Here is a 10,527-nt window from a genome sequence, read left to right as displayed (position 1 = left end):
GGGGGGGGGGGGGGGGGAGGGAGGCTTTGTTGTGGGACTGGTGCATGGGAGAGGGTCACCGAGGAAGGGAAGAGCAAGCCGCATCGCCTGCCTGTGGCTGGGATGCCATGAGGGGGCGTGTGTGGTTGGCATGCCTTCGCTCAGATTCAACGTACCTGCGATGAAGGGGCCTGCGCCGTTGCACTGCACTCGCATGCCTTTGGGGCCATTGTCGGGTTACCGGCTGAGTTGTCGCCAAGGAGATCCGTAGTCTCCTTCTCCCTCCTGGCCCACTCCCATCATCCCTTTTTCCCAGCACAACACCCCCACACTCACCCCCACCCCCGCGTGCCCCCTCACAGGCCCGACTACGGCGACCAGGCGGTACTGGATGCCTTCTCCGCCTTCATCGCCCTGGTCAACAACCGCGGCTTCATCCCGGCAGGGGCCAACCCCTCCTCGCAGCCGGTGCCCAACAACCTGCCCGCCACGCCCCACGGCCGCCTGGCAGACCGCCCAGGAGGTGGGCGAGGGCTGGTGTGGGGTTTCTGCTGGGAGCAGGGTGTCGTGCCTGGGGGGTAGAGGAGGGTCGGGGCCCTGGGTCTGGCATCAGAGGGGCCGTGAATGGGCCGGGCAGCCGTCATGTGCTGGAGAAGTCCCAGATGTACGTTGTTCTCAAAACAAGAACAGCATGTCCCAGGATTCCTCGCTCACTGACACACGCACTGCACCTGCAGACTGGGGCGTGGCTGCTGGGGGAGCGGGGGCCTCTGGCGGCCTCGGCGGCGCCCCCAGCGACGAGGAGCTGGCCAGGCGGCTGCAGGAGGAGGAGGACTCTGGTGCGTGGGCGATGAACGTGATCGCAGTCTTGCCTGTCGGCGATCGCAACCGCCCCGCAGGGGCAGGCTCTGCTTGTGGGCCCCTGTGGTGGGCATGCGAGTGCGCGGCGTCGCATGCCATGCACCCAGCCACCCGGCCTGGGAGCCACCCAAACCCTTGCGTGACAAACAGGAGCCCCAGGGAACCCTATCCCATGAACCAGGTATCCACCCCCCCCCCCCCTCCTCTTCCCGCACAGCCTTTGCGGCCCGGCTGGCCAGCAATCCGGAGGACCACCCCGCGGCCTCCTCCAACGCCTCCTTCGCCAGCTCCGCTGGCTGGCAGGGCCCGGGCCAGGCCGGCGGTCGCCCAGGCCCTCCCTCGCCCAGCCACACACCCGCCCCGGGTGGCGCGCTGTACCCTCGCATCGACTACGAGCAGCGCTACGCCGACCAGGCGGCGCCCCCTTCCCCTCCGCGCCTCCCCTCCAGCCTGCAGTCCACGCCCTCACGCATCTCGGCGCCGGGCACGGGCGCGGGACCCCTGGGCCTGTCTGCCCTGGGAGCCGCCGCAGGGGCGCCCAGCAGCGCCGGCGCCGCGGCGGGCGGCGGCCCCGGGCCGGCCGCGGGACCGGCCTCGGCCGCCACACCCCTAATCAGCCTTGCAGAGGGCGGGGCGGAGGCGAGGCCGGGCGCCGCTCCCGGCGGCGGCGCCGGGGGCGGGCAGTGGTGGTCGGCGTTCCCGCCCGTGCCGCCCTTCGTGTCGCCGGGCCCCGCCGCGCCAGCCGCCACGGCCGCCGCCTCGGCGAGCGATGCGCCCCGCCCGCCCGTCGCGTCGCCGGGCGCGGGGGGCGGCGACGGTGAGGACGACGGCATCTGCGTTGTCTGCCTGGAGGCCCCCGCCACGGCCGGCTTCCTGCACGGAGACTCGTGAGTGTGTGTGGTGGGGGGGGGGCGGGCCTGATGCCACTGGACCAGTGGCCGTGGGCATGCATGGCCGTTGTGGAGGGGGGGCAAGTGGATCTCTGGATTGCATGCTGCCTGCTCCACAAACATTGATTCTATGCGGAGGAGGCCCTCCTGCCGGCCACTCACTTCGTTCACCCATCGCCCATCCGCTTCCTCCCCTGCACCTCATGCCGCAGGGTGCACCGGTGCTGCTGCCGCTCCTGTGCGCAGCACCTGAAGGACCAGAACGTGCGAAACTGCCCCATGTGCCGGGAACCCATCCAGAGCTACATCATGAACGTGTACTGAGCTGGCGGGCCGCTGGCCATCGAGGCCTGGATGGTCTGCCCAAGTTGCAGGCCCTCGGCACCTCCAGGGCAGGCGCTCCGCCGTCGTCGGCACCTCAAGCATCGGCCTCGCAAACCCTAAGTCACTCATCCAGTGCACCTGCATGCTCCTGCCATCCCAACATGTCCCGGGGGTCCGGTTGATCCTGTAGTGTAAACCCGTCTACCCACCTTGTAACATCAAGTGTTGATCTGAGAGCTTGTCCCAGCGGTGTTACAGGAGCGTGGGCTCAAGGTGAGGTGACGAGTTATTGCCCGGGTGCCTCTTGCATTTGAGCAGCCTCAGGAAGAGTCTGTCGGTGACCTGGAGATGCTAGACGTCGTCCTTGCACGGCGCTACATGCTGCACCCTGATGGGATGCAGTGCCACGCAGTACCCTTCGCAGGACACTACGTCTGCATGATATGGCCTTGCATTACGTCAGATGTAAAATTTCAGTCGCCCATCTGCCTTCATTCCGTTGAAGATCGCGAGTACCTGGGGGCACCAGGAGTGGGAGATGTTTGCCCGGGTATCACCCAGAAGCATCTCTTTGCCATCCACTGCCTCAGAGAATCCACCGCCCCTCATCCATTGTTCAACACCCTCAGAACTCCCGCACCTGGTCTGGCGTCTCCACGAGGACAGGCCCGATGGTCACGCTAACGTACTTGCCCCCCGCCGAGAGGCGGTGGGTGACCCGGGAGGAGGGCAGCCGCACGCCAACCACCCGCTCCACGCAGCTGGTCATGGAGGCCACGAAGTCGTCGCCGCCAGAGCCAATAGCCTTGAAGGTTCGATCAGCGGGGTATGCATTCACCTGAAGAGGTCAGTGCAGGGGGTATTGGTGGTAGGGGAAAAGTGTAATCCTGATAAGACCTACTTCAGATGCAAATCTTCGGGGTGCAGCCTGGATGGTACCGTCAAATCATGGGCGACATGCGCGCAGCTTGGTGACATAATCCAATCAAACTTCAAAGTCGTCAACAGGGCACAACCATCATTGGGCAAAGACACCAGCAAACGATGATTCAGGCTGCCCACCTGAGCATCCAGTTCTCGCCACTCCGACTCGTCACCAGTCCCCAACACCACATTGTTGGTCTGAGCTACCCTGCCGACCCTGTCAGACAGCTCTACGGCGATGCATGGGACGTGGAAGTATTGGCGCATTGATTGTGCATGGAAACCAAAATGTCATTACATAATTATTGGGCGCTCAATCAGTGCACATCACCTCACCTCCGAGGGTGCTGCGCAGGGCCTCGCTGGCAGGAGGCGCCTTCCCGAATCCCTTCCCCGCAGTGGACCTGCTGGAAACAGGCTGAATCTCATCCGCACCGTCTGAGCTCCCAAGCGCATGGCATTGCACGGCAGAAGAGTGCACTCGTGTGTGGACTCGGGCGGGCCTCCTTGTCCCGAAGCAGGAGGAGGCGAGAGCGCCGGAGCAGCACCGGAGGCCCACTCTGTGCAGGCTCGAGGCCACAGACATGTCAAAACTGTGCCCAAAGCCCCTAGAGCAATGCAAGGCGTTCCACGCGGGGGTTGCACGACTGCATTCACAGGGAGAAGGGCCTGGATCTCATGAATTCCATCTTTCCAGTTTGAGCGCTGGCGCCCCCGAAACCGGGACGCCCCCTCCCCCGACCATCAAGTCGCTTCGTTCGCCTGTGCGACAAGAACTGGCGGATATCTCTGAGCAGTACTTTGAGTGTACATACCGCTCCCGCTCCCGTCGACGCTGTGGCTCGCCGCCCAGTCCCGGGCTCCAGCCTCGTAGCGGTTCTCTGCAGGACTAGCAGGCATGCCGCAGGGCGACCACATCGAGCTGCACCGGAAGCGGTATGGACGGCAGCTGGATCATGAGGAGCGCACGCGCAAAAAGGAGGCGCGCTCCGTGAAGAAGAGGGCGGCGTATGCTCAGAAGGCCATTGGCCTGAAGGGCAAGATGTTCGCCAAGCAGCGGTACCAGGAGAAGGCGGTGATGAAGAAGACCATCGCAATGCACGAGGAGAAGGACAAGAACCGGCGGGTCAAGGACGCGGACGAGGGTTCGGCCATGCCGGCCTACCTGCTGGAGCGTGACCAGGTGGGAGGAGTGGGATGTGGGGGTGGCATGGGTGAGGGGGCGTGCTTCCGCTGCAGTTGCGGTGGCTCTAAGGTTCATGGTAGTGTGCATGCTCGCACTTTTTGCTGCGACACGCTGCGTGTGGTTGTGCAAGGAGCTGTCTCCCAATGTATGGACGCCGCACGTGCCTGGCCTACCAAACCCTCATCCCCTTCTCAATCACGCCACCACGCAGGTCGACAGGGCCAAGGTGCTGAGCAACACCATCAAGCAGAAGCGGAAGGAGAAGGCCGGGAAGTGGGAGGTCCCCCTGCCCAAGGTCCGCCCCGTGGCCGAGGAGGAAATGTTCAAGGTGCTCCGCACCGGCAAGCGGAAGAAGAAGGAGTGGAAGCGTATGGTCACCAAGGTGAGGCAGGGGGGGGGCGTGGGTAGACTATTTTGGTGTGCGAGTTGCTTGTTTGGAGTATGACAGGCCTTGCAGACCCTCTGATCGCAGTGTGTGGCGGTTGGGGGAGGGGTGTGCGCCGCCCTTTCCCCCTCCCGGCCATACTTGGCAGCTCGCAGCCTGGTCCCCTCCCCCAGGTTACACCACCGCTGTCAGCACCTCGCACCCAACATCTCCCCCCTCCTCCCCCCAAACAACGTCTTTCCAGGTGACCTTTGTGCCACCCGGGTTCACGCGCAAGCCGCCCAAGTACGAGCGCTTCATCCGGCCCACCGGTCTGCGCATGAACAAGGCGCATGTGACCCACCCCGAGCTGAAGGCCACCTTCCAGCTGGCCATCATCGGCATCAAGAAGAACCCCAACGGCCAGGCGTACACGAGCCTGGGCGTGATCACGCGCGGCACCATCATCGAGGTGAATGTGTCGGAGCTGGGCCTGGTGACCCCTGGCGGCAAGGTGGTGTGGGGCAAGTACGCCCAGGTCACTAACAACCCCGAGAACGACGGCTGCATCAACGCCGTCCTCCTCGTGTGAGCCAAGCTGATTTCTCATTTTCATCACGCTGTATCTTACTTTGGCGGCGGCACGGCGCCTGGGTTGCTCGATATCCCACCCACCCCCGCCGTCATCCTGTACACTGCCATTCCCCTCTCCCCGCTCTACCTCCTTTCCGCTCCCCCTTCTGCACGCTTGTTTTTGTGAAGCCAGTCCACACATCAGCACAAGAGTTCCGTAAGCAATGGAAGGGCTACAGGGGTGGGAATCCGTCTCCGCAGGCCACCACGGCAGCAGTCATGGCGGGCGTGGCCTGCGCGGCGCCAACAACCGCCGCATTGTTTCCCGCGGACTTTCCGCGCCCTGATGATATCCCTGCTTGCTTCGATGCCGCCACCCTGCCATTGCCCTCCCGGGGAAGGGTGAGGACCAGAATTCCCGTGGCCCTGCTCCGTGCAGCCCTGCAGGCGTCGGGGCAGACCTCGTCGGGAAGGTGCAGGCTCAGCAGGCGTCCTGAGATGAGGAGCTGGACCGCACGCGGCAGGACCTCCGTCTCTATCTCGGTGGTGGCCAGGTGTTTGCCGATGTGCACCTCCAGCGCTAGCACATGTGGGTCCGAGTCATCCATGCTGAATCGCCAGCCGCCTGCGTGCTGGGTGGGGAAGGTGGGGCTGGTGAGAGACGCCTTGGTCATGGGTTGTGAGAGTGCTTCGTGGGCCCTGCAGCCCCACCACCGCACCCCTTGCCTTCGTTTTTCTGGAGCACCGACCCGTCCCGGGAGAGAATGGGCAGCGTTCGGGGCTCCTGGGGCAGGGCACAGCGACGCTGTCGGAAGGGAGATGCAGCGCTGCTTGTTGCACGCCGTTCCCTGAGCTCCTCCTGGAGGTGTTCTCTTTCCCTGCAGGATGGGAGGGTGGTGCAGAGTGGGATGGGATGCAAAGGCGCCCCGCCAGAAGTGGCGAGTTTGCTGTTCAAGTGCAGGCACTCCCGTCAGGCACTCCCTTCTGACCCTTTCCCTTGGAACTACTCAAGCTGTAATGCATACCTGAAGTCTCGTAACCTCTGCTCTGGGCTCCACGGCAGCCGATCGTGTTCCTGGGTGTCTTCAGCGTCCTCCTGTACGGTCCCTGCCTGGCCCTCAACTTGCAGCACCCAGAGGTCCAGCGCTGCTTCCAGATCCTTGGCAGTACAGGCAGCCCCGTCTCGCTCGTCCTCCGTCACCTCTACCCCGTCCTGTTGAGAATGGCGCAGGGAATGTGCATGGGCATTCTGAAGGGGTCGCTGTCGGCGCTGCGCTGGGGAGGTTCTGCAACAACTCAACTTTCCTGTACAACCTGCGCAATTGCACCTCACCAGGTGAGTGAGCTGCGGCAGTTTACTTATCACATACGGCCTCCAATCTGGCCACCGCGTGCATGGGTTCCCCAGCAGGCTCAGGTGCCGCAGGTCTGGGAGGTGCCTGAGGTTGCTGAGGCCTGGGAGGGCACTGGCAGGGATGAAGTTGAGAGTGAGATCCACCCTCTGCAATGACTCGCAGCGGTGCAGCCCCTCGATCATGGTGATGTTATTGATGGCCAGATTGACGTACTCTAGCACCTGTAAACGGCCATGGGTGGGTGGTGGAACCTGCAGTGAGGAGGGTCGGCAAAGAAAGGGGAGGGTGAGGACCTCGCAAAAGGTTCTGCAGCAAGACCAACCTTGAGGCGATGGAGGTTTTCGATGCGAGGTATGACGTTGTTCTGGAGCATGAGGACGCGTAGCTCTCGGCATCGATGCCCCAGCAAGTTGATGCGTTCTATGCCGAGCCCGTGCAGGGCGATCTCCCGGACCTCCGAGAAGCCCTCGTCGCCGGCGGGGAGAGCCCGCTGGCGCAGCAGTGCCTCCGTAATGAGCACCATGAGCTGGCTGCAGCACCTGCTGAGTGTATTTTGATGGCTGTCTATGATCCGTGCACTGGGTAAATTCGAAGTGGGTGTCGTCCCGGCATCGGTCAACGCCGCCAACGGATCTGCGACTGCGACCGTGCGCCGGAGCCGCAAATGAGGTGTCACCCAGAGACACAGCAAATGGCTTCCCTATCATTCGTCGAGCAGCCCAAGTGCTGGAGTGAGTGGTTACATGCACAAGATGAGTCAGGCAGGGTATACTGTTTGAAGAAGGTGATTGTCTTACTTGGTTTTATAGGTCAGCGTTGGGATGGGCTCGGAAAAATGAACAGGACCGGCAACAACTGGTGGGTTGAATCTCTTACTGCGCGCCAGCCCTCGGCACCCGCCCTCCCTGGCTGTACGCCTTGTACTGCTTCTGCGCCTGGGCCAGGCTCAGCCAGAAATCGATCTGCACGCCGGAGAAGAGGCGCAGCACATCGTCCGTGCCGTGGCAGCAGCTCATCACCTGGCGCCGCTGGCCTCGGACCACCGCCGCAATGAACTGCAGCACAAAGTCTGGGGGCGGGATGGACGTGCCGCCGGCATACGCGGCGGCGGAGCCGGTCTGGGAAGGGGTGCGCTTCGCGATAGCCGGCGGCTCGCCCACCTGCAGTGGTCTTGTCTGCTGCCTGCCCAGCCCCAGCAGTCGGGGGGGGGCCGTGGCGCTTCGGCTGGCAGGGCCGCAGCTTCCACGCTGGCGGCTTGTGAACCACTGATGGCCCCATCTGCAGCGTGCCTGGCCTCGCCACCGCCTGCCACTTTGCCACCATCCCTCAGCAAACTGGCGCCCAGAGCTGCGTCCGTGGCTTCCACATCGGAGAGCCCCCTCGATTGGTCGGCGCCGTCGCATGGCGCCTCTCCCCGCCCCCTACCCCCCGCCGCGACCGGCACACCGTCTCCCCGGCCGGCCGCGGCCGCATGCGCCCACGCCGCCTCCCAGACCAGGAGCACACGCGGGAGGGGCAGCTCCCGGCGCAGCATCACCACCACCATGCGGTAGGCAAACATGCAGTCCCCGGAGTCCAGCGCCCGAAGCCGCGCGTAGAGTGGCGGGTCGGTGTCCGACAGTATGTGCGCCAGCTGCAGCAGCTGGTGCCTGTGGCGGGCGGGATTGGGTAAGTTGAGGCGAAGCGAGGTAGATAGTCTTGTCGAGGGCATGGCCGTCGGGACCTGGGCGGGCGGCCAACCAGCCTAGATGAGCATCTCGTCACGCAGGGCCGAGCAACCCACTGCGCCCAGGCCCCAGCCTCAGGCCAGATCTGGCGCACAGCCACCTGGCCTATGCATTACCCCCACCCTCCCACCCCCCCAACCACGCACTTGATGCCGGTCTCGTCGTGCCGGAAGTTCCTGCGCGCGTGGCGCATGACCCGCTCGAAGCAGGCAAAGGCCAGGGCCTCGTCGGGGACGAGCATGACCACCACCGCCGCCAGGTCTGACATGCCCTGGCAGTACCCCGTCTCAGGGTCGTGCACGCTGTAGGCCGACAGCAGGCGGATCAGGCGCAGCGTGCGGGGCGCGTGCGCCGCGCCCTCCGGCATCGCGGCCAGCGCGTCGCGCGCGGCGCGGCTGTCCCAGTGCCGAGGCTCTGGAGTGGAGGGCGGGGACCCCGACCCTGCCGGACCTGCAGCGGCGTGGGCCGCCGCCCCCCCGCCATCGCACTCTGAGGCGCCGTCCCACGCCTCCCCCGCCCCCGCCGCGCCGCGCGCCGCCGCATCCCCTTCATCCTCCTCGCGCCGGACAAGCAGGATGTCCGGTGCGCCGCCATCCAGAGAGATGGGAAGGACGCTGAGCCCCGCGCCCGGGTCGACGCCGCGGTCTTCGCCGCCGCGCAGATCGGTGCGCAGACCGTCCATGACGATGATGCGGTGCGCCTCGCCAAAGGCCACCGCCGCTCGTGCGGCCTTGCTGGGGGAGTCGGGGCGGCCAGGCGCGGCGGCGGCGGCTGCGGCGGCTCGCGCCTCGGCCTCCAGCCGCTCGCAGACGCGGAGGAGCTGGGCGTAGACGCCGCGCAGGCGCGCCAGCTCCCGGGCCCGGGCCTGCTCCGTGGAGTCGGGGGAAAAGACGCCCAGGAGGAAGGGCCAGAGGGTGCCACGCAGCTCGGGGGAGATGCCCTGAGTGGGGGGGGGGCGGATTGATGCGAGGGGTGTGAGGATTGCATGGTCAGCGCCTGGTGGCTGGGAATGACCTCCCAACCGGGAGATGTGCATGTCGCCACGGGACCAGCACATCGGCGATCCCTCCGGTTTCCTCACCCCCTGCTGGATGATGCGCAGGGCGCTGCGCCAGTTGAGGATGCGTCCCTCCTCGTCCCGCCGGAGGTCCTTGGCGGTCAGAGGGGGGCGGGCCTGCTGCTTACTGGCCGCGGCGATACTTAGGGCGCTTGCCCCGAACATGGCGCCCACAGCCACGCCAGCGACGGCCGCCACCCCCACCCCCAGCCCCACGGCGAAGACGGTGGAGGCCACCGACGACTGGGTGTGCGACGGGGAGCTCATCGCCGTGCAGCCCGGGCTAGGCTTAGTACCGCGCCATGCTTTGAAGGAAATGAATCTGAGGGTATTGAGGTATTCTGCTCTGGGTTCGGTGTGGAGCCGCGACGATATCGCTTGTTCTAGGAGGGAGTCTGCGACGAAATCGCCGCTTCCGTGCTTGGCGTCCGAAACCCCAGGGTTCTCACCTTGCAAGGAAACCTCACACCTCCCATGGAGTCCGTGGATACCACGGTACATACAGTAGAATTACAGCAGGCGGTCAGAAGTACAGAAGTGGAGTTGATAGCTCACGCAGGGCCCAGACCCGGGCGATACACCTGCAGGCGCATGCAACCCCAGGTGTAGGGCCTCCGTCACTGGACGGCATGCAGGCCAGACTCCCCCTGGCGGCGGGACACGGCCCGCGCGCGAGGGATGGGCTGTCCCAGCACGAAATTGTCGTCGTCCTCCTCCGGCTGGGGCCCAAACGGCTCGTCCCGGATGAAGCGGGTGATCATGTCCAGCCCGTGCTTGGGCTGGTCCATGGGCACCATGTGCCCGGCGCCCCCCACCTTGAGGAAGGTCAGCGGGCCAGCGGTGCGGAAGACGCCGGCCTGCTCGCCGTCCACGGTCCAGCGCGCGTCGCGGGCGGCGCGCCAGTCGCCCGCCCCCGCCCAGGGCAGCGCGTCCACCCAGCGGCGGTTGCCCAGCCAGTTGCAGATGAAGTCCTGGTCGCCGGCGTAGATGAGGGCACGCACGCCGCCCGCCAGCAGCTCGGGGAGCACGTGGCTGAAGTCGTGGGGCCAGTCCTCCATCATCTCCGCGTGCACCCGCATGTTGCACGACTTCCACCTTTCAGGGAGGAGAGTGAGCGGGGGTTGAGGGGTAGGGAAGGGCAGGGAGGTTTGGCTTGTGTTTGTCGGCAAAGGGTGGGGAAGCGGATTGGAGAGCGAGCCAGGACCAAACGCTGCCACGGGTTGTCGACCGACCCGCACCATGCTTGGCAAGGAATCTGCAAGCATGCTGACGAATGCACTAGAAGTT

At 65.3% G+C, this 10,527-nt stretch overlaps 6 protein-coding genes across 6 annotated transcripts in view; 2 read left to right on the top strand and 4 right to left on the bottom strand.

The window, feature by feature from the left end:
* F751_6892 (putative E3 ubiquitin-protein ligase XBOS34) overlaps nucleotides 1–2,054 on the top strand; it is a gene marked incomplete at both ends in the record, with an annotated part of 5,938 nt that extends 3,884 nt beyond the window's left edge. Inside the window, 4 exons of the mRNA XM_011398500.1 lie at nucleotides 342–502; nucleotides 717–818; nucleotides 1,058–1,349; nucleotides 1,943–2,054. Coding sequence (XP_011396802.1) covers nucleotides 342–502; nucleotides 717–818; nucleotides 1,058–1,349; nucleotides 1,943–2,054 — 667 coding nt within the window. The remainder of the gene's footprint in view (nucleotides 1–341; nucleotides 503–716; nucleotides 819–1,057; nucleotides 1,350–1,942) is intronic.
* A 459-nt stretch (nucleotides 2,055–2,513) lies between these two features.
* F751_6891 (hypothetical protein) lies at nucleotides 2,514–3,245 on the bottom strand (the record flags this gene model as incomplete). Its single annotated transcript, XM_011398499.1, has 3 exons — nucleotides 2,514–2,570; nucleotides 2,695–2,892; nucleotides 3,117–3,245. 3 exons carry the CDS (start codon nucleotides 3,243–3,245, stop codon nucleotides 2,514–2,516), a joined length of 384 nt encoding a protein of 127 aa, XP_011396801.1.
* Nucleotides 3,246–3,876: 631 nt separating this feature from the next.
* Nucleotides 3,877–5,120, top strand: F751_6890 (Ribosome biogenesis protein NSA2-like protein; the record flags this gene model as incomplete). Its single annotated transcript, XM_011398498.1, has 3 exons — nucleotides 3,877–4,161; nucleotides 4,376–4,546; nucleotides 4,794–5,120. 3 exons carry the CDS (start codon nucleotides 3,877–3,879, stop codon nucleotides 5,118–5,120), a joined length of 783 nt encoding a protein of 260 aa, XP_011396800.1.
* A 214-nt stretch (nucleotides 5,121–5,334) lies between these two features.
* F751_6889 (TilB-like protein) lies at nucleotides 5,335–6,979 on the bottom strand (the record flags this gene model as incomplete). The annotated part of the gene is made up of 5 exons (XM_011398497.1): nucleotides 5,335–5,726; nucleotides 5,813–5,979; nucleotides 6,127–6,314; nucleotides 6,435–6,677; nucleotides 6,779–6,979. 5 exons carry the CDS (start codon nucleotides 6,977–6,979, stop codon nucleotides 5,335–5,337), a joined length of 1,191 nt encoding a protein of 396 aa, XP_011396799.1.
* A 349-nt stretch (nucleotides 6,980–7,328) lies between these two features.
* On the bottom strand, nucleotides 7,329–9,507 carry F751_6888 (TBC1 domain family member 15; the record flags this gene model as incomplete). The annotated part of the gene is made up of 6 exons (XM_011398496.1): nucleotides 7,329–7,574; nucleotides 7,895–8,105; nucleotides 8,330–8,595; nucleotides 8,797–8,913; nucleotides 8,995–9,123; nucleotides 9,265–9,507. 6 exons carry the CDS (start codon nucleotides 9,505–9,507, stop codon nucleotides 7,329–7,331), a joined length of 1,212 nt encoding a protein of 403 aa, XP_011396798.1.
* A 350-nt stretch (nucleotides 9,508–9,857) lies between these two features.
* Nucleotides 9,858–10,527, bottom strand: part of F751_6887 (Serine carboxypeptidase-like 49) — a gene marked incomplete at both ends in the record, with an annotated part of 3,728 nt that continues 3,058 nt past the window's right edge. Inside the window, one exon of the mRNA XM_011398495.1 lies at nucleotides 9,858–10,335. Within this exon, the coding sequence (XP_011396797.1) occupies nucleotides 9,858–10,335 (478 nt within the window). The remainder of the gene's footprint in view (nucleotides 10,336–10,527) is intronic.

The sequence above is a fragment of the Auxenochlorella protothecoides genome, assembly GCF_000733215.1.
Source record: "Auxenochlorella protothecoides strain 0710 unplaced genomic scaffold scaffold97, whole genome shotgun sequence".
In the NCBI taxonomy this organism is placed as follows: Eukaryota; Viridiplantae; Chlorophyta; class Trebouxiophyceae; order Chlorellales; family Chlorellaceae; genus Auxenochlorella; species Auxenochlorella protothecoides.
The sequence above is the reverse complement of the archived record's forward strand: the minus strand, read 5'-3'. Positions and strand labels throughout refer to the sequence as shown.